Genomic DNA, 22,950 nt, shown 5'->3' with positions numbered 1-22,950 from the left:
CGTATTCCATGTTCACCTAGTGAAGTCAGGCTAAACTTGCCTAACATTCGTCTACTTCCCTAGCAGGATAGTTTGTCAACAAAATCTGCACACTCAACGTCTGTTAGTTAAGGCTCCTACGTTCCTGAACACTGCCAACCTCAGAATTTCTCCTATCCCTTCCAAGGATGATCCCACCTTACCTCAAACCCCAAAATCTGGCTGTAACAGTCCTCCTTTGTACATATATTCAGCTAGACAGGCCCCAGAAACCATTCTGTCTTTTTAAAATAATCTTGCATATTTCTACTCTGATCCATTATGTGAAATCTTGACATTCAATTCTCAAGAAGACAAACTTATTTCCAAATTCGCAGTCAGGGAAGCCCCACTGCAGCCTCCAAGTAATGCCAAATAATTGTTTTACTTATTGGATACTGTAAATAAAACTGGATGAAGCTTTTTATATTAAAAAATAAAAGCTGCATACAAAAATTTTTCCCTCTGGACAGATTTTACAAATGAAATTACTTGTCTTAAAAAAAAAAAAAAAAAAAAACAACCACTATCCCAGGCCAGGTGCGGTGGCTCACACCTATAATCCCAGCACTTTGGGAGGCTGAAGCAGGCGGATCATCTGAGGTCAAGAGTTTGAGACCAGCTTGGCCAACATGGTGAAACCCCATCTCTACTAAAAATACAAAAATCAGCTGGGTGTGGTAGCACGCGCCTATACTCCCACCTAGTTGGGAGGCTGAGGCAGGAGAATTGCTTGAACCCGGGAGGTGGAGGTTGCAGTGAGCCAAGATCACGCCACTGCACTCCAGACTGGGCAACAAGAGTGAAACTCCATCTAAACAAACAAACAAACCACTATCCCTTGTTAAATGAAATTAAAATTGTTTATTAGCCGTTTATAATTCCTCTGGTGAACAGTCTGTGCATATCCTATAAGCTCCAATATAAGGTTCCCAATATCAAAAACTATTTTATGTATAGTAAGAATGTTCCTTCATTTAATTAATTTTTCATCCTGTCTCTGGTAATCTTTGATAACTTCTAGTAAACTAAAACCAAATTTTAAGAGTAAGAATTTAAGATAGACCATCAGAGAAAGTTTTATCTCAAATGTATGTCCCAAGATGCAACACTATTTGCTTAGAAACCTAAGACATATCATTACACTGAATACATAAAGTAACCTTTTCTTAATAGCTCTGTCACTATAATGGACAATTTCTAATGACATTGTTTCCAATCGCATACAGACATTTTCCCTCTAAAGACTAAACTATCCTATGATATTCAGAGTTTTTAAGTCCTGATTTTTATTTTTCTCCACTAATGGCTTGTCAAGAATTAGCCAACTTTTTCTCTTGTGGATATTAAGGAATGTAGAGAAGTACCTAACACACTGGGCCTTTCAGAAGTGTCAGCTGCCATTATTATTATGTATTGTCAATGAAATGCCTCTAGGAGCATTCCCTATTTTACTCTCCCTTTCTAATCTGATGTAGGCTAACAAATACAATATCCAAGGGTCTACAATACTAGATGTTAGGTGAGGATGAGTAACAATGGAAACTATCATATGCTGCTGGAAGGAGGGTAAAACAATACAACCACTTTAGCAAAATATGATCAAGTTTAAGATGCACACACACTACATAATCTAGCAATTCCACTCAGGTATACACTAGAAAAGCAAATGTATATGTGCTCAAGGAGCTAAGCATTGAAATATTTGTTGTAACGCTATTTTAATTGAGGAAAAAGTAGAAATAACCTAAATGTCTAAAAATAAGAAAATGGATAAACTGTAGTTAACTTGTATCATATAATATTCAGCAGTTAGAATAAATGAATTGTAGCCACATGTCAACACTGAAAAAAATCTCAAGAATGTAAATTCAAAAAGGAAAACTGCACGGGGTGCAGTGGCATGTGCCTATAATCCCGGATACTGAGGAGGCTGAGGCAAGAGTACTGTTTGAGCCCAGGAGGTTGAGGCCAGCCTGAGCAATATAGCAAGATCTCATTTCATATTTTAAAAAGAAGAAAAAAGGCAAACTGCAAAATGTTCAACATAATATCATTTACATGGAAGTTAGCAAGAATAAATGAACTATGTATTGTTAACAGATACAAATTCTTAGTAAAATAAAATTGAAATGCAAAGGTGTGATAAACAACAAATTTGGGGTAGCAGTTATCTCTAGGGAAAATGGGAGGATAATGGGATAAGGGAGGAATACAAATGAGGGCTTCTTTTGTAACTGTGCTTTTATTTCTTTAAAAAACCTAAAACAAACACAGCTAAATTTGACAAAGACTGATGGAATGGTTACGTAAAAATCTGTTATATTTTATACTCTTCCATTGGACTAGAATGCACTTCATTTTAAAAGTGAAAATAGTGCCAGGTGTAGTGGCTCACATCTGTAATCCCAGCACCTTGAGAAGCCAAGATGAGAGGACTGCTTGAGCCCAGGAGTTTGAAACCACCCTGGGCTACACAGCGAGACCTCGTCTCTACTAAAAATTAAATAAATTAGCCAGGCAGAGTGGCACATGCTTGAGTCCCAGCTACTCCAGAGACTGAGGTGGGAGAATCATTTGTACCTGGGAGATTTAGGCTGCAATGAGCTATATGAAGTCCACACCACTTCACTCCAGCCTGGGTGACACAGTGAGACCCTGTCACACACAAACACACACATACACACACACAAGTCTAAGGAGATAAGAAGTGTGGGTAATTCTAGGAAGCTCCTAGATAAATCAAGAGTTTTGGCAAGCTTACTCTAATTCAACTCCCCATGGACTAAATGAAGCTAAGGCAGCCCCAAATTAACAAAACGGTTATCTACTAAAACTTATTTTGTATCAGGTTTTAGAATCCAACTGTACTTTCTCATAGACGTTTTAGAAGTTTAAAAAAAAGACGTTTTATAAAGTCCTATTCATTTTTTGGATTAACTTCAGATGTTAGCTTCTCAAAAGATGTTTCAATACCTGCAGATCAGTGAGAACTTACTCTACATGCCCACAACACTTTGTACATGCCTCCATTACTTATCAAAAATTGCACTATAGGCCGGGCGCAGTGGCTCATGCCTGTAATCCCAGTACTTTGGGAGGCCAAGGCAGGTGGATGACCTGAGGTCAAGAGTTCAAGACCAGCCTGGCCAACATGGTGAAACGCCATCTCTACTAAAAAAAAAAAAAAAAGAAAAAAGAAAAGAAAGAAAGAAAAAAAAAAAAAGAAAAATTAGCTGGGCGTGGTGGTGGGCACCTATAATCCCAGCTACTCAGGAGGCTAAGTCAGGAAAACCATTTGAACCTGGGAGGCGGAGGTTGCAGTGAGAGCCAAGATTGTGCCACTGCACTCCATCCTGGGTGGCAGAGTGAGACTCCATCTCAAAACAAACAAACAAACAAACAAACAACAACAACAACACTATAATTACTTGGTTCTTTTCAACCTGAATTTAATTCTTGAAGGATGAGACCTTGTCTCATCTTTTCATATCCATACCATCTAGTAAACTGCCTGCTGACCAATAAATATTTGTCAAATCAATGTTATGAACAAAAGCATAACTAAGCCAATAGCTTAGAGTGACAGATGAAAAACTCAAAGTATATAAACTTCACTACATGGATTCTGACAACTGTTTTGGCTACTCTGGGTTTCTCATTTGTGTTGAGGTTAAGTTTTTAGTACATGAGCACAAAGCTCTCTATTGCCAAAAATAAGCTACATGCCATATACAGAATTACATATATATTTACACCCTAATATGCAGTGATACATCAGTATGGATATATACATGTTGATGTTGTATTTTCCTTTAAGTATTAACTTCACAGTTGGGGAGGCCGAGGCAAGAAGATCACTTGAGACCAGGAATTCAAGACCAGCCTGGGCAACATATCAAGACCCCACGTCTACAAAAAATTAGCCAAGCACGGTGGCACACCACCTGTAGTCCTAGCTACTCAGGAGGCTAAAGGGGGAGGACTGCTTTGGTCAGAGTTTGAGGGTGCAGTGAGCTAATATCATGCTACTGTACTCCAGGCTGGGCAACAGAGTGAGACTCTGTTTCTAAAAACTAAAAATAAACAAAAAATATACCTTCAAACTAAAAACAAACCCAGAAAGACATCGCCAAATATCACTTCTTTTCCATGACCTCATGCTCAAGTAAGGCAATTAGGGTGTGTAAACAATTAGGGTGTGAAGAGTAACTTAACACTAGGTAAAGCTGGTTTGATTCTTTTCCTGTAAACATTATATACTGCCCCAGACTTTTACAGAGCAGTTTCGAACATTTTTCTAACATTCAGAAATCAAATTAATACTCCCCAAATTAAAAAACAAAAAAAACCTACGGTATACAAGTACACAACAAAAAGTCACATAAACACTTTATTCTTTCCAAATTATCTGCATATTGGTATTACCAATGAATAAGGGCAAGAGGGAATAAATTTTATTGAGTACCTGCTATATGTCCAGGCACTGTACTAGTCATTTGACTCAATTTTTAACAGTTTTATGAGGTAGTTAGAAATTAGAAAGCAGACTCAGTGCTAGTGAGAAGCAGCGATCTGACTTGAAAGCCTATACTCTGCAACATCACGTTTTCTTTACAATAGTACAAAAAAAGGAACATAAATTGTGCTGGAATATATACCTGTGTTTCACGTTTTTAAGGATAAAATATATTTTAGTGCACCGATGTACATCATTGTTACTTAAGTTTGATTTTATGGTGGACACACAGATTTAATAAAAAGATGGCAATAAAATTACCTGCACTATTATTATCATCATCCTGTTCAATGAAGACATGATCCAAAATAAAGCTGAGCAACTCAGACTGCAATGAAGAATCAGGGGTATACACTAATGGCTCTAACATGTCACGCCCTCCTGACATAATCTGATGGCTGAAGATCATCAAAATATCACACAGAATAGTGAAGGCCTATTTTAAAAAAAAAAAAAAAGAGGAAAGCATGCTATAATCCAAGGTTTCTCACTAACTGCCACAAATAATTTACATATTTAACACAGAAACAGAATCCAACTTTCTATATTTAAAAATCTTAAGAGAAATCAATGTTTAGTATTTTCCTAAGATTCTAAAGCTGCGAAGTATAATTTATGTAACAACGAATGCTTATATTTGTATAAGGCTTTACTAACTGCAAAGTAATTTCACAAATTTTTTTTAATTTTCAGCAACATTAAGTGACTTGTACAATATGTTACACACTACAAAAATATGCAGGGTCAGGACTCAAACTCATGTTTTCTAACTCCAAATCCCCTACTTTGCTCTATATTGCAATGCCCCAAGGTATTCATTCTCAAATATGAAATAATGTATAAACTTGGTACCACTCTTCATTCTACAGAAGAAAAAACATTAAAGAGATAAGTATTAGAATAGAGATCACAAAATCTATGGTACTTATTAAGCACTCTCATTGTTCACACGTGTACTGATTAAGTAGCGAAAACATAACCAGATACAGGGCTGCTTACTATCTATCAGGTAAACCTGAACATATATAATAAACATAAGGCTGAAGTTGTATCTCAAGGAGCTTAATAAAAACTCTGCCATGGGTTTTAAATGGAGTCACAGACTAATTAAGTATTTGTTGGGAAGGGGTAATGAAAATAGAAATTTAGGGTCACAAAGTAAACCAGAAAATACATTTAAAGGAAGATCATTCCTGGAAAGACAATATAATACAGAGCACAAAGCAGATCTTATTAACAGTTTTGCCATTTTGGAACTAACCACATTTACTTTTTCTCTTTATGTTTTTACCCCTTCCTTCAGTCTCTTCTCCTAACTACTACAGTAGTAATTTATACCTATTAGCATATTTCAGTTTACAAAAACTTGCAACATAAAGAGTAAGGATATAAAGTATTAAGTATGATGATATTTACTAATTAGCTGAACTGGCAAATCAAGTGAGCTGACCAGGACACATTCTGGGAAGCTGTTGGGAAGACTGGGCACATAAGCTGTTTAATAACTAAATAATTAATCTCTATGGCCTGAGCAAGGGATTATATAGGAGGTTACACAGGATAACCCACAAGGATTATGTGTTAATGCTATAAAAATAGGGATTATTATGCTGAATATCTTGGTGTCCCATGCAATTATAAAGTAATATTTCGTGCATTAGGTTTGGATCCGTGCATGTCATTAAAATCCTATTCCAAGAGTTTAAATCTAAATTCAATTTACTACCATCAGAAATCTTGTTCCTTTCATCTGAATTATAGAGATGAAAATTAAAGTACCACACCCTTTATTGCTATAGTTCAAAACTACACACGTAAAATTGGAGAGAATTCAGCAATGCAATAGTTATGGCAATATACTTCATATTTTTGGAAAAAAAAGTAGCAAAATTCAGTAACTGCATCTTGGCATGTGTGACCAAGCATATATGTATGGTAGGGACAAGAGAGAGCTGGAAATAAGAAAAAAAGAGACTACCAGCTGGGCATTGAATGAACATTTTAAACTATAAAAATCCAAATATGTTTTATTAAAATTAGCTTCGGTATTTTTAAATTAAATAAAGACAAGTGCCAAACAAAGGGCTGGTTATATTTGAATAACACTGAACTAAAATAAATAGTACCTAACATATCACAGTGTCCAAAAATCATAGTCAGGTTGACTATTGGGATTCTACCTGAAAAAACAAAGGTTAAGCTGTATGAAATGGTTGCAAACCTTGAAACCACCATAATCATTTTGACTATACCATATTAATAGTTCTTATGAAATGCTTGTGAAAACATCTTCCCATAAAAGCATTTGAAAAGCATGTTTCCAACGAAGCTTAATCCTCTCAATTAGGGAATTAGAATTGAACATGATGTTAGTTCTAGGATCAAACCAGGTAACAGTCTATTTCGAGAATTGAAAAGGTTAGAAGTAATGGAAGCATGAAGGCATACGCGTTGGGAAGGTAACACTTGGAAGACAGGGAAGTGATTATAAATGTTTATTTCAGACAAGGTCCACAGGAAGATCAGGATGAGCGAGAATGCCAACATCTGATATTCTCAGAGATAACAAAACCTTGTGGACTTTTCTACCCTGGAACAAACTTGTCATATTAGTTGCTTTCAGGAATGACTTTTGTTAATTTCATACATCTATAATTTGTATGAAGTCTGTTTACCATGTGTCATAAAGAAACAACAACATAAAATGACTATAAGGGTAATCTATAATGCAATTATAAACCCCATATGAAATTAATCAATTTTATTATGCACAAATCCAATATATTAACCTATTTTTTTAGTATAGTATACATAGGCAGATACAAGATATTTCTGCTTTGCTCAATCTTAGTATTATTTAAACTTTCTACATTAGTTCAGATTTTATAAAGGTTGCTTACAAAAAGATTACCATCTATAGTAATTACTAACCTGTTCCTTAACAGTAGTATTCACGTTGGTCAGGTAATGTTGACATATCTGACAAAATACTCTCATTTGTTTCTTTAAACGCAGCAAGTCCTCCTTGAAAAAATTTAACATTAACTTTTAAAAAATATTGTATAAACAATTCAGCATTTCTTTAAAATGTTTTCAATTATGTAAAACATTATCTCATATATAGCTTTATTAACTCTACTTCTGCATTTGATTTAAATTTCTTCTTTATAATTTATAAGAAATGAAAACAAAGAGACAGTTTGTCTTACAAATCTCACCAAATTGCAGCCTTAAAAATATGAGGTACATTAATAGATAATATCCGAAGGCTTTAGGATATTAAGAGGATGAGAAGACTTATATAATTGATATGGCAATCTTTAATAAAGCCACTAGCACAGAATGCTAATAAAGATTTACGCTCCATGCTCACATTATTTCAAGGGTGGTCAACCCATAAATGGAAGAAAATAATAAAAAAGAAACAGCATCTTCCATTTCTTGTTAGAAGGATACTGCTGTACTTTATAAAAACTCAGAATGGAAAATATTTTGTGGTATTACTATAAACTTTAAAATGTCTCAAACTTTTTATTTTTATTGGGTTTTTTTTTTTTTTTTTTTTTTTTGAGATGGAGCTCACTCTATTGCCCAGGCTGAAGTGCAGTGACATGATCTCAGCTCACTGCAACCTCTACCTCCTGGGTTCAGGCAATTAATTCTCCTGCCTCAGCATCCTGAGTAGCTGAGATTACAGGTGCATACCATCACACCTGGCTAATTTTTGTATTTTTAGTAGAGACAAGGTTTCACCATGTTGTCCAGGCTGGTCTCGAACTCCTGACTTCAAGTGAGTGGCCTTCCTCAGCCTCCCAAAGCGTTGGGAGTACAGGTGTGAGCCACTGTGCCTGGCTTACCATAAATAATTGTATATTCATCCCTTTCCTCTACTAAAAATACTGCCTTTTTTCCAGTTTATTTTTTAACTTCCAACATAGGTGAGCAATTATATATGGTAATATAGTCACTGTTCCTACTACAAGCTTAACATTTAGTTAAATTAACTTTTTCCTAAGTGTTTGATAAAAAGCACACAATGGGCAGGGCACAGCGGCTCAGGCTTGTAATCCCAGCACTTTAGAAGGCCAGAATGGGCGGATCAGTTGAGGCCAGGAGTTCACAAGCCTGGTCAACATGGTGAAACTCCATGTCTACTAAAAATGCAAAAGTTAGTGGGCGTGGAGATGCATGACTGCAGTCTCAGCTACTTAGGAGGCTGAGGCACGAGGATTGCTTGAACCCGCAAGTCAGAGGTTGCAGTGAGCCGAGATTGCACCACTACACTCCAGCCTGGATGACAGAGCAAGACTGCCTCAGAAGGGGGGGGGGGGGGGGGGAAGCACACCATGTTAACAATACTATATTGATTTTTCGAGAGGAAAAATCCATTTGTAGATATAACAACATCTTAAAAGCCCAGAGAAATTCTAAGTATTTAACATTATTCTGTGGGTTTAGGCAACACAAACTTATTATCAAGAGGATTACTTTTTGAAGAAAATGCCTACAAACACCTAACTCCAGAACTCTTAGAAATTGCGTGATATTTCTAAAAATGAGCCCAAACAATATTTAAGGCAATATCCAGTACTACAAGTACAATGTTTAAGCTTCCAGTTTACAAATGGAAAAGGCAGTCCTGTTTAGTTCAATTACTAAACACATTAAGGATTATCATTATGGGTAAAGCTTTAAAAGCTCTATATGTACTAATAGCTGGTGCTGGCACATTATATTTTCAATCAGAAAATGATTGATCATGAATTTGGAACATCACTAGAGAGATCTTGAATATGAATAAGGTTATCCCAAAACAATACCAGAGCATAAGAAGATCTAGGGGGAGTTGGTTTATTATCTTCAATTTATGTAATCTAATACTTATATCTGTTTCAAAGGCTCTTGCTCACCAACTTTGAGAATACAGAAAACCACAGATTATGCCACCTTCAAATGTGAACAACAATTTTTAATTAAAAATCATACCTTGAAACAAACCATATCGATATCCTCTCCACTGAATATACATCAAACTACAAATAGCAGTACATTAGAAACAAGCAACATTTCACTGAAATAACTGATCTCATTAAATGTATGAGTTTGCTGAAAACAGTTAATGACATTTAGTCTAATAAAAACACTACTGAACCACCACAAACCTTTGTAGAGCTGCTTTCAGTTATCTTAGCAAGTTGCCAAAGGATTACATAGTGAGTACACTGCAGTGCGTGAATAACAATCTGTAAAAAGAATCAAAGGATACAGTTAAAATTTAAAAGTCACAAGACTTCACTTTTCAAAGGTAAATGTGTAACTAGTAAATAAATAAAAACCTGCTCAGGCATGTCTCCATTTTCGATTCCAGTTTTCAAGAGTTTGTAATTACAAGCAAATAAATCCCACTTTGAAAGGTCATGGGCACTGTAAAAAAAAAAAAAAAAAAATTGTTTTATTAAAAAGCTAAGCCTAATGACAATTGTTTTGGACTTGACTGTTAACAGAATGCATTAAATGCAGTAAACTTTAAAATGCCCCCACAACGACAACAACAAATTAGCTTAGAAATTAACATAACCCACAAAACATGCAAGTTTATTTCTACAGATTTAAGAAAACAGGAACTTCAAAATTCAACTTACTTATGAAAAGCAGTAATCCTCTTCAATGTTGACAATACCTGATATGCATCATCTTCATCAGGTTCTTCACCCTATAAATATTAATTATACATTAAGAACCATCAAAGTGAAAACTCCTAGGCTATCAAAATGTTACTATTACCTTGAAAAATGAAAAATAACATAACAAAACCCACAAATGAACTTTGTCATTCAATACCTAGATCTGGCCAAATTTAAGGCAATATGGCTGGGGTAGTAAGTCAACACAAGTTTATCATAGAAACATCACAACTGAGAGAAAAAACGAAAATGACATTCTTCTTTTTCTTCTAAGTAAACTTGACACAAAATTATAAAGGCATCTATTTTTTCACAGTAATAAATGCACTAGGACAATAAAATACTTAAATGACAAGAAGATCAGAAAGACAATACCTAAAGGACAAAATCTAAGTACCTTAAACATATATCATCATGAAGACATATGACACTAATCACAAATAAACAGGGAAAAACCCTCTGAAAAATGACTAGATATGCTGGTCCCATTTGGATATCAACATCTATTAATATACTTTTCAACTTAGGGTAACTTAACTTTTGAAAAATTTTACCAGTCTTACTACAGGAAACATAAAATTGCTTACACATTACTCAATCTACTGTGTTGAACTCTAGTTCTCTCAAAAAAGCACTTGTTTTTAAACTATAACTCTTCTACAAAGTAATTAAATTTAATTAAACCATTGCTTGATTTTAATTTGTCCTAATCAAAATTATATTCAGCCAAGAGTAGAGCTATTAAAATTTTTAACTAAGAATGTAATCATCGTACATCAACATATTTGCACAAACCTCCAATTAGTAAAACTTAATAAGCCCGGAATAACAATATACACCAAATAAAAGTTAAATGAGTAATTAATAAAACAAGAAAACTAGAAATCACAAAGTCCATATGATCTTACAGCATTAATGATAAAAGTGATGTGGAAAAGGCTAATGGCATTAATTTGACAATTATGAATTTTTATTTTATTCAAAAAAATTTAATGTAAATATATATTTCTGGAAAAAATAACCATCACAACAAAAATACAAGTGTATTTAAGTGCTATGCACTAAGCCTCTTTGGAAATACAAGAGAAAACACAGGAAACTCCAACAGTAGCAGCGGCTATAATAATAATAACTTATTAAAGTTTTATAATATCAAAACCCAGACTGGGTGTGGTGGCTCACGCCTGTAATCCCAGCACTTTGCAAGGCCGAGGTGAGTGGATCACCTGAGGTCAGGAATTCGAGACCAGCCTGGCCAATGTGGTGAAACCCCATCTCTACTAAAAATACAAAAATTAGCCTGGTACAGTGGCACACGCCTATAGTCCCAGCTACTCAGAAGACTGAGGCCGGAGAATCGCTTGAACCTGGGAGGCAGAAGCTGCAGTGAGCCGAGATCGTACCACTGCGCTCCAGCCTGGGCAACAGAGCAAGACTCCGTCTCCAAAAAAAAAAAAAAAAAAACATAATGTCCTTCCGTAACCTACACTGCCAAAACACTTAGAAATACTCTACTTTTTTAAGGCTACCTAGTCTAAATCTAGCTCTCCTTTTCTGTTCCATTAACACCCTATTCCTTAACAGCCCTGGTTCAATAAAAACCAGGTAACTGTTCAGATCATTTCTCAAAACAAAAAAGATGTTAGTTTTGCTTTCACCTTCTCTGAGTCACAGATTCTTACCACTTTCCTATTTTGGTGGAGGAGTAGCCTGATGAGTCATAGAATGAAAAGCCTGAACATCTTTTCAAAATACTGCTAGGGATTATCACCAAGACTAACACTTGGGTGACTAATTAGCTTACTGCAGTAGAGGGGCTCAACTGACAAAATACTTGTAATAGTTATAATATATACCTCTTGCAGAAAATCTTCAAGAAGCCGGTTAAATTTATCTGCCAATTCATCTATCAGTTGACTTCTTGAAATATCTACTCTGTTGAAGATTGTGAACTCTTCATTACAGAGTGCATGGTAAGTTTTAGAACATGCTTCCAAAACATCTGTATCTGTGTGCTTCTCTACAATATTCCGGATCTGCCGCAATAAGGCATCCAAATGCTGCAAAATAATAATATTTTTCATCAAAACTAAGGCATATATGATAGGTATAAAGTGACTACATGACCATACCACCATGGAAAAAATTTTCAAATACAGTAACTCTACAACACAGAGCGTACATTTTAAGGTGCTTTTCTAATCATGATAAATAAATACACTGATCCATCCATACTTATTCCTCAACTTTAAGGGAGATATTACCTACCTCATAGGGCTATGGTGAGAATGCTAACATATATTAAGAGCTTACATTAATCCACAGAACATAGCAAAAGTGTTCAATAAATATTAGTTGATTTTGTCTTGTAATTGTTATTATCGTCTATGGCCATACCACCCTGAATGAGCCCAATCTCATCTAATTGTTATTATCTAGTTATCCACCCCTAGTCTCCATAAGTGATCAGTGACATAGTCACATAATAGCTAAGAATGAAGGTACAGTTGTGGGCATGAAGCAAAGGGAAGCATCATTACCGCCATTCTGTAAGTCAAACTAAAGTACAGAAGACCTAAGCTATAGGTTTCCTTTCTTAAAATACGTTCCAAAAACACATTTTAAGAAATATAAACAAACGCTATGATGAAATGAACTGAATAATTTTTCTTAAAGGTTTTTTTTTACACAAAATAATCTTACCTTTTCTAATCGTCCAGTGGTATATATTTCCAAATCAAAGTACTGAGGCAACTGCAACAAGTTAGTCACCTTTTCTGCATCTACAGAGTACTGTGAAATATAAAGATCACGTTAAAAATATCACAATAAGAAAGCATTATAATATTCTGTGAGGCATTTAGGGAAAAAAAACTCATTTCTTAGTAACACTATGATATTGACACAAACTTACTTTTGCTAATAACTGAGGAAGGGCCACGGCAAAAAGCTCAGTGATTTTTGTCCTATCATCCAACTGTGTCTTCTTCTCCTTTGCTGTAAGCACCTAAAGGAACAGAAAGACTTCTGTATTTATTAAGCCCATTAGCACTGTTAAGTGTTCAAGTTTTAGTTAAAACATACAAAATGATTACTAAAACTATATTTTAAGAGATGGACACAAAAATTTCACTATAAAACATTAACCCTAAAAGTGACATGAAAGAGAAAACTACACATTATAAAAACAAAAATGTTTTTTTTTTTATAAATCTGAAATAACAAAAAAAAATTTGGATAGTCCTATAGGGAAAATCAATATCCAATAAGACTAACCAACTCTACCTTCAGATGGTAGGAGAATCAGTTAAAAATAGGAAATATAGTTTAAGAGCTTATATATAAAACACTGGGATTGACCAGCATTTCTGCTTACTCTAGGCTGTGGGACATGACACATAAGTAACAAATTCAAAACACTAAATTGCTATCAGCAATTAGCAAAAAAGAAACAGAAATTTTTAAAAAACAGAAAACACAGAAAGCATCACATTGTCTTTGATAAAATTTTGTTTCAGTTATGCACACACAAACATATTCATGTGTAATACGTCACAATATAAGAATGAATTTTTATGCTTTACAGTCAAAAGTTTGAAAGCCTGTGGAATTGTTGGTATAAAATGCAAGTTCATGTAAACTTTACAATAATGCATTAAAATCTGATTCTAGGAAATAGAAATTTCCCTATTTTAATAAAAAATTATCTCCATTTTTATTTCTGATTTTATTTTAGAAGAAATAGAAAGCAAATCCATAAATAAAACATACAACTGCACCATTCCAAATGGTGTATGCTACATTCAGTCATGAAGGCAGGGACTGTCAATCATATCTCCTGCAGCAACTAAAAAAGTATATTACAGAGAACTCAAATTTCTCAAATTGCTAATGCTTTAAAATTTACCTCTAACAAATTTATAAGCAAAGGTTGTCTGAAAAATAAAACAAAATTGTTTCATGGCTAAAATGGAATTTTAAAAAAGATACTGAAAAAGGAGAAATGGAGTTTAGAATATTGAAAAGACATTGATTGGCATACCCTTTTTCCTGTCCCTCTTCCCACGGGAGGATGACATTCAGCCGCTTGTCTAATGGTACAAAGCATTATTTCAATCAGAGCACTCTCTTGCCTATCTGTTAGTGCTAAAAAAAAAAAAAAAAAAAAAAAAAAAAGTCAGAAAGAGTTAGCTTATTTCTTCTCCCTATATGCCACTTGTAATTATTACATAACAGTTTCTTCTGCCTGTAAACAGAATCTGCCCTAAGGTACTAAAGAAAATCCCATTACTTTATCACAGAAAACATAACCTTCCTAAAACCCTCAGCATCCCAAATCTATCCACCACAGATCCATACATTTGGGTAAAAAAAAAACCCAGATACAAAAAAATAAAGAATGTTGACAGCAATTACATCTTTTTACATAGCATAATATTTATATGAAAACAAAACTATGCACGAAGTAAGGTTTTTCTATCAAATTGTCTTAAAACTAAAAGGACAAATAAATGGAATGAGTAAAAATCTACTTACAAAACTGTCTAAACAAAAATATCATAATTAAACATCCTTACCTTCCTCTCCACTAAGTGGCTCTTCCAGTAACAAGCTATTCATACATTCCCAGTCTTTCAGCAGCTCAGTAGCACAGTCCCACATGCTATCCACAAGGTATGCTGCATGCTCATGTAACTAAAATTTAAAAAGAGCAATGTGGTCTTAGACAATTAGCATACTAGCCTTAACTCAAAAGAATGGAAACTTTATTGACATCATCTACAAACTCTCAAACAGCAATCTATTTTTTGATGTCAAATAGATGAAAGGACAGAGAAGAAACTGCGTTAGTTTGCTTGCTGTAAGAAAGACGTGTTAGGTAGCATCATTACACATTAACAATTATCATTAAAACATTAATATAAAAAAATATTTTATTTTTATATAAATATATATATTTATAATAAATTACATATATTTGGGGGGTGGTGGCAGAGATGGAGTCTCGCTCTCGCCCAGGCTGTTGGGAAGTGGTGCGATCTCGGCTCACTGCAACCTCTGCCTCCCAGGTTCAAATGATTCACCTGCCTCAGCCTCCCATGTAGCTAGGACTACAGGCATGCACCACCACGCCCGGCTAATTTATGTATTTTTTAGTAGAGATGAGGTTTCACCATGTTGGCCAGGCTGGTCTCAAACTCCTGACCTCAGGTGATCCACCCACCTCAGCCTCCGAAAAGTGCTGGGATTACAGGTGTGAGCCACTGCACCGGTCCTGAAAAGTATTTTATAAAAAGATTATATACATACTTACCGCTTATTTGGACCTAATATATCAGTCAGCTACTCTCAATTCTTAGGTATGCTATGAATTTATTTTAACTGAAGGGGAGTGATAATGGTTAATTAAAACACAAAATGCATGTTTGTCAATTCAATATATAAGCAAATCATTCTCTTCATTATGTGAAGCTTAAATGACCCTACTGTTAGCTGGGCATGGTGGCTCACGCCTGTAATCCCAGCACTGTAGGAGGCCGAGGCAGGCAGATCACCTGAGGTCAGGAGTTCGAGACCAGCCTGGCCAACGTGGCAAAACCCTGTCTTTAGTAAAAATACAAAAATTAGGTGTGGTGACGTGTGCCTGTAATTCCAGCTACTCTGGAGGCTGAGGTGGGAGAATCGCTTGAACGTGGGAGGCAGAAACTGGCAGTGAGCCGAGATCACACCACTGCACTCCAGCCTGGGCAACAGAGCGAGACGTTGTATCAAAAAACAACAACAAAAAACAAACCCTACTGTTTCCCGACTCTTTTGGCGGGGGGAGGAGGGGGCGTGCAAATCATAATCATTATACAAAAAAAAGCTGTCAAAGCAATTACAAATAATAAAAAATCTAAATCTAAATCCTTTATGAACATAGAGGGAATGTCCTCAAAAACTGGTAAACCGGGCCACGTGCTGTGGTTTATGCCTGTAATCCCAGCACTTTGGGAGGCCAAGGAGGGAGGACTGCTTGGGCCCAAGAGTTGAAGACTAGCCTGGGACACAATACACCCCTACTGTCTACAAAATTCTAAAATAAACTAGCTGGGTGTGGTGGCACGAAGTTGTAGTCGGAGCTACTAGGGAGGCTGAGGCAAGAGGATCAACTGAGCCCACAAGTTCAAGTCTGCAATGAGCTATGATTATGCCGCTGCACTTCAGGCTGAGTGACAGAGCAAGACACTGTTGCTTAAAAAAATAAAATAAATAAAATAAAATAAAATATTTGCAAACTGAATCCAACAATATAGAAAAAGAATAACATCATGAACAAGTAGGTTGATTCAACATTTAAAAAGTCATTCAACATAACTCGACACATTAACATAATAAAGGATAAAAATAAAACAATCATCTCAAGGAATGCAGAAGCATTTTACAGAATTCAATTTCCATTCATGTTAGAAACTTTCAGCAAAGAAAAGAATAAAAGGAAACATTCTCAATCGGATTATAAATATCTACAAAACACCTATAGCTAACAATGTAATTAATGTCGAAATATTGGACACTTCTCCCATAAGATCAGGAGCAATCCAAAGATGTCTACTTGAGACAGAGTCTTGCTCTGTCACCCAAGCTGGAGTGCAGCAGCATGATCTTGACTCACTGCAACCTCTGCCTCCCCGGTTCAAGCGATTCTTGTGCCTCAGCCTTCCAAGTAGCTGGGATTACAGGCATGCGCCACCACGCCTGGATAATTTTTGTATTTTTAGTAGAGATGGGGTTTTGCCATGTTGGCCAGGCTGGTCTCAAACTCCTGGCCTCAAGTGATCCACCCGCCTCAGCCTCCTAAAGTGGTGAGAGTACAGGCGTCAGCCACCGCACCTAAGCGCAACATTCTACTGAAGGTCTTAGACAATTCAATAAGGCAAGAAAAAAAATGAAAAAAAAAATGTTGGAAAGGAAAAGAAAAATTATCTTTATTTACAAATGACCTGATGGTGTAATGTAGAAAATCCTAAAGAATAAAAAACCAATTATATATCCATATATAGAAATAACTAGAAAATTAAAAGGCCTGATCACTAATTAAATAATAGTATGTAATATGAACACCAAAAATAAATTTTGAGCCCTCTCAAAATCTGGCTAACATTGTAGGTTTCCAGCTTTAGGGAGACTAGTTTTAAGTCTACATCTACAATTGCAACGGCAGGTACCAACATTTGAAATCTTACAATGTTCTAGAGATCTGTGTTAAGTTTTATAGAGATTATTTCAGTGTTAACTAAGAATTTATTACCCATCTTTTTACTAGGAAACTGAGGCTTAGAAAGAGTAAGTAGCTAAACCAAGGTCACACAAATAGTAAGCAGAGTAGCCCAACTGACAATTAGCATTTTGAACTTTAAAATTAATATTCTCAGCACTATACATAAATCCTACTGTTTGAACATCTTACTAGAAGAGGAAAGCGACCGGGCGCAGTGGCTCATGCCTGTAAATCCCAACACTTTGGGAGGCCAAGGCAGGCGGATCACCTGAGGTCAGGAGTTTAAGACCAGCCTGGTCAACATGGTGAAACCCCGTCTCTACTAAAAATTAGCTGGGCATGGTGGCACACGCCTGGAAGCCCAGCTACTCGGGAGGCTGAGGCAGGAGAACTGCTTGAACCTGGGAGGCAGAGGCTGCAGTGAGCCAAGATGGCGCCACGGTATTCCAGCCTGGGTGACAGAGCAAGACTCCGTCTCAAAAAAAAAAAAAAAAAAAAAGAAGAAGAAAAGTAGAAAGCATATTTAAAAAAAAAATTGGGGGAGTGGGTGGCTCTCCATTCTATTCACAATTTACTGTGCTACAAGGAATATTTTATTAAACGTGCCTCATTTTAACCCCTTTTCCAAAATTTTTCGAACCTAAGTATAAAATAAATACTATCAACTAACCTCACTTTCTAGAAAGAAAAAAACCAATGTCTTAACAAGGTTGGCATTTGGACCTTGTCTTCCTCTTCTTTTCATCATTCCATCCTCCTCTGGATCTCTACGACTGAAGAGCCTGTGAAAAAAGTAAAATATTTATTTTACAACAACAACAACAAAAAATTTTCTAATAAAAAAATTAACTGTTTCGATTTCATATCTAAGGATCTAACAAAGGAGTAAAGGAGAACTGGGTAGGTACAATATCATCCAACATTATGGCACACCACGCAAATAATTGCTATAAACCTTTTTCATTTCATGTTTGATGGTAATTCTAAGTCCTTTTAAACTAATTTCTCAAGTTAATTGTACTGAGTTATAAACTATTTGTTTTTAAAAACCTTACTGTATTTTATATAACTGTTGCCTTCCATAAAAGTAGTACATTGACAAAGCTACACCATTTATGCTAAAAAATCTATGATACATATTCATCTTGAAAACTAAACATATACTTTCCTTCCATCCTTCTGGCAAAATTACCCCAACTTACTGTCCTTTTACTATGGATAGCATGAGCATTTTTCCTCATAAACAACAAGAGAATTAACACTAAACAGCAATGAATAGAAAACTGTAGTGTAAATGTTTTATACCACCTACTCTTTCTAATAATTGCTGCACCCCCAACAGGCATTTTAATAACATCATAGGAACAAGAAAAGTTTAATCTATATGGCTCAAAAGAGTCTCTTTGAAAGCCATTATATAACAATCTTTGTTTTCTGTGAACAGATATTCACACTTCTACTCATACTACCTAATCTGAGTTAAATAGGATCACAGAAGTAAAGAGACTGTAGAATTCTTGGGATTCTTATGTCAAACTTTATTAAATACTTGAAGAACCTTTTAATATTTTCTAAGGAAAGGAAAAATAAGTTGAAGACTAAATACAGCCTGTAGTCCCAAGCTACTCAGGAGGGTGAGTCACGAGAAGCGCCTGAACCCGGGAGGCAGAGGTTGGTTACAGTGAGCTGAGATCGCACCACTGCACACTCCAGCCTGGGCAACAGAGAGAGGCTCTGTCTCAAAAAAAAAAAAGCCTAATTATAGCATAAGCAATATTTAGATGCTGAAGCAGGTAATAGAAGGGTAAACAATTAGGAAGAGGTCACTCTTAATATTACAATATAGTTAGGTATCTTTCTAAGCATGTTCACTGAAAGACATGGGTACATTTCCCCCCTTTTTTTTTTTTTTAGACGGAGTCTCGCTCTGTCGCCCAGGCTGGAGTGCAGTGGCACGATCTCAGCTCACTGCAAGCTCCGCCTCCCGAGTTCACGCCATTCTCCTGCCTCAGCCTCCCGAGTAGCTGGGACTACAGGCGCCCGCCACCACGCCCGGCTGATTTTTTGTATTTTTAGTAGAGACGGGGTTTCACCATGTTAGCCAGGATGGTCTCGATCTCCTGACCTCGTGATCCACCCGTCTCGGCCTCCCAAAGTGCTGGGATTACAGGCATGAGCCACCGCGCCCGGCCTACATTTCCCTTTAAAGATCTAACTTAAAATAAATCAAAGAACTTGGGAGAAATCTAAACTTTTAAAGGAAAAAGTAAAATGTGAAAGCTTCGATATGATCTGTAGTAATTTTTAAAATAAGTTATATATATATAATCTTAATGTCAAGTATAACATAACAAATTACTGTTATGAAAGTATGCCTTAGAAAATGAGTAACAGAAATATAGATTTACTTTTTGTAGAGAAATTCTCCAGCTGCTACTGCTACTGGCCGGTGAGCTGAATAAACCAGATGATAGACATTTTCACAATCTTCTGCAGTGAGAACTTCTTCACTACTCCTAAGAAATAAGCAGTAACAGGTGCTTTTAGTAACGTCCTAATTCTAAGCATATTAACAGTACAAAAACTTATGCTCATACTTTTAAAAAGTTGTAAAGTTTCATGAATTTGTGTTAAAGGGAAAAAAAAAACAAATCAAGCTTATTTAATTACCATCTACCAAAATCTATCAAAGATAAATGGCAGGTAAAATTAAAAGTGAATGCAGAAGGTAAACAAATAAACGTTTAAAAGAATTATGTCACATGGATGCTAACAGAAAAGGAAGACAAAATAATGAAAACCCATATAGAAAGTAAACGGGCAGCAAGCTAAGAGCTTAGAGTTAAAAATCACAGATAATATAATACTTTGCTTATATTTCATAGTAATATTAAGTCACAACATTACATCAAAATATACTAATGGCCCATTTATATCACATCAATCAAAAATGCTTCATCCACCATGTACTGAACACCATGTAAGGCAATGCAAGTGGTTTTCCCAAATAACTAAAATCTAAGTGCCAAAGATCTTTAATTGCAATCACTGGGGAAAAAAATCCTACTAAAATGTAATGCTCATTTTCTTTTTCTTATCTTTAAAGAACAAAATAAGCCTAACAAAATATTTTCGATAAATCATCATCATTAAGGCCCATCAACCACAGTACGCCAGGGTAAACGCTGTTGCATTCTTCCCTTGCAACTGCATTCAGAGTCCTGGCCCCTGGCAGCTCTTTCTCTCCCACTATGCTTCTAGTCTACTGTGATATATATAATCTAGGTTTTTACCATTATATGTAAATTCAAATCATAGGACCACTGCCAGAGGAAAAAAGCCTAAGAATACCGGATAGTTGAAGCACACAGATCCTCTTTACTTTTTGGTTTTCTGTTGTGCTGAAAGCTTCCAGAAGTCTGATGTCTAAGAAGTATTACTTCTTTTTGAGAGAAAAAGAACTAAATTGTTAAAATTCAAGTTTCAAAAGCACACTGATTTCAATTGCTCTTTATATCAGATTGTTCTTGGAAAAATAACTTGTGTGTTTTTAACAAAATAACACTGAATCAGGCTGGGTGTGGTCACTCACACCTGTAATCCCAGCACTTTGGGAGGCTGAAGTGGGTGGATCACTTGAGCCCAGGTGTTCGAGACTAGGCAGGGCAACATGAGACCTCATCTCTACAAAAAACGGAAAGAAAAAAAAAATTAGCCGGACATGGTGGGACTACAGTAGCTATAGTCCCAGCTACTTAGGAGGCTGAGGTGGGAAGATGGATTGAGCCTGGGAGGGCGAGGCTGGAGTGAGCCATGATCATACCACCTGGGTGACAAAGCAAGACCCTGTCTCTAAAAAACAAAACAAAAAAACACTGAATCAAACAAGTTAACGTACTGTAACTCTACAGAAGTTCACTCATTTTAACTTTTCGAAAACGAACGTTTCTAAGAAATTTAAATTATTAGGTATATAGATGGCTGAAAATCAACATGAATGGGTACGTCTATTACCTTTGATAAAAATATCAGAAAGATGTTTCTAGTGTACTGTGCAGGATGGTGGGAAAGAAGCTATAGAAATATATGTAGCATACTATTACTTTATTTCAGAATTCTTTCAAAATTTTTATATACAACATGTGTGTATAACATTTATGATTTTAAAATATAATTAAAAATTAAAGAAAGAATGCAACAGTTAACAGACTGCTCAAGAAATTCCAAGGTAAGTGAGTTCCCTGAATTGTCAATATCTGTAGAACTGCCTTCTTTTTAATTACTGCAATGTTGTCCGATTCACAGAAATGGGAATAACCACTACCATCTCACTGAGCTGCAGTATTAAATGAAATTATCCATATAAAGTGCTTATATTAGCTATTATCTTACATACTAATTTAATTCTTCCTCTATTGATATGCACCCTTGGTTGTTTTCAAAATTCTGCTATTACAAACAATGCTTTGTTAGAGAACATGAGCATTTGAAATTCTGATAGATACTGTCAAGTTTTTCTCCAAGGAGCTTAGACCAATTTATACTCCCATCAACAATGTAAAAGGGCCTGTTACATCATAGCCTCAACAATATAGTGTAATTACCAAACACTTTCTATCTTTGCCAAGCAAACAGATTTAAAAGTCTCACTTTAATATATATGTTTGTAAGTGTGGCCCAACATCTTTTCATATGTTTAAATTCGTACTTTTCTGTCAATAATCTGATTTATAATATTTGACTGTTTTCCTATTATTACAGATTTCTTTAATTGATTTGCAGAAATTAACTCCTTTGATGCAAAAATATCTTGCCCAATCTGAGATCTGTTTTCTGAGTTTATGGTATTTTATGCCATACAGACATTTTTAGGTTTTTATATAGTTAATTCATTGATCCTTTTATATCCAGCTTTTGTGTCATGCTCATGAAAGCCTTACATGGTCATTTTAGTGGTGCATATGTGTTCATCTCTATTTTTATTCTGCTTCATTGATCTTTTTTGTCTATTCATGTACCAGGACCAAAATTTTTAAATTACTATGATTTTATAATACATGACTTAAAATTACATTGGGCTAGTCCTCACTCATTAGTTTGTATCATATTCTTCTGGCAACTCATACATGATAAATTTTCCATATGAAATGTCACAATTTGCTTGCTATGGCCAAAAAAAAAAAAACTTCCTTTGCCTTTACTATTTACATTGTGGTAAATATACAGAATGGGAAGATTACAAGCCTTTAAATACTGAGTTTTCCTAGGTAAGCTTTCCAAATTCAAGCCTTCTTTTATGTCCCTTAGTTGCATTTTATTAATGTTTCTTTGCATATATCTGGTGGATTTATTTCTAGGTATTTTTATAAAACGTTATATTATTTTGAAATGAGAAGGCTCTTATTTTTAACTCTCTCAACATACCACCCAAGTGCTTGGTATAGAGACATCACCTGATAAATATTTAT

General features: G+C 35.4%; 1 protein-coding gene across 20 annotated transcripts in view; it reads right to left on the bottom strand.

The window, feature by feature from the left end:
- The window catches only part of STAG2 (STAG2 cohesin complex component), a 141,670-nt gene that overhangs the window by 26,358 nt on the left and 92,362 nt on the right, over positions 1-22,950 (bottom strand). For all 20 annotated transcript variants that reach the window (XM_055376884.2, XM_031005809.3, XM_019019373.4 and 17 more), the window contains 12 exons: positions 19,891-19,998; positions 18,153-18,264; positions 14,799-14,916; positions 14,264-14,367; positions 13,136-13,228; positions 12,925-13,014; positions 12,078-12,281; positions 10,180-10,250; positions 9,874-9,961; positions 9,700-9,780; positions 7,469-7,561; positions 4,799-4,973 (listed from right to left, as the gene is read on the bottom strand). In XM_055376884.2, the coding sequence (XP_055232859.1) occupies positions 4,799-4,973; positions 7,469-7,561; positions 9,700-9,780; positions 9,874-9,961; positions 10,180-10,250; positions 12,078-12,281; positions 12,925-13,014; positions 13,136-13,228; positions 14,264-14,367; positions 14,799-14,916; positions 18,153-18,264; positions 19,891-19,998 (1,337 nt within the window). The remainder of the gene's footprint in view (positions 1-4,798; positions 4,974-7,468; positions 7,562-9,699; positions 9,781-9,873; positions 9,962-10,179; positions 10,251-12,077; positions 12,282-12,924; positions 13,015-13,135; positions 13,229-14,263; positions 14,368-14,798; positions 14,917-18,152; positions 18,265-19,890; positions 19,999-22,950) is intronic.

The sequence above is a fragment of the Gorilla gorilla genome, chromosome X (assembly GCF_029281585.2).
Source record: "Gorilla gorilla gorilla isolate KB3781 chromosome X, NHGRI_mGorGor1-v2.1_pri, whole genome shotgun sequence".
In the NCBI taxonomy this organism is placed as follows: domain Eukaryota; kingdom Metazoa; phylum Chordata; class Mammalia; order Primates; family Hominidae; genus Gorilla; species Gorilla gorilla.
This window is presented reverse-complemented; position numbering and strand designations above follow the sequence as displayed.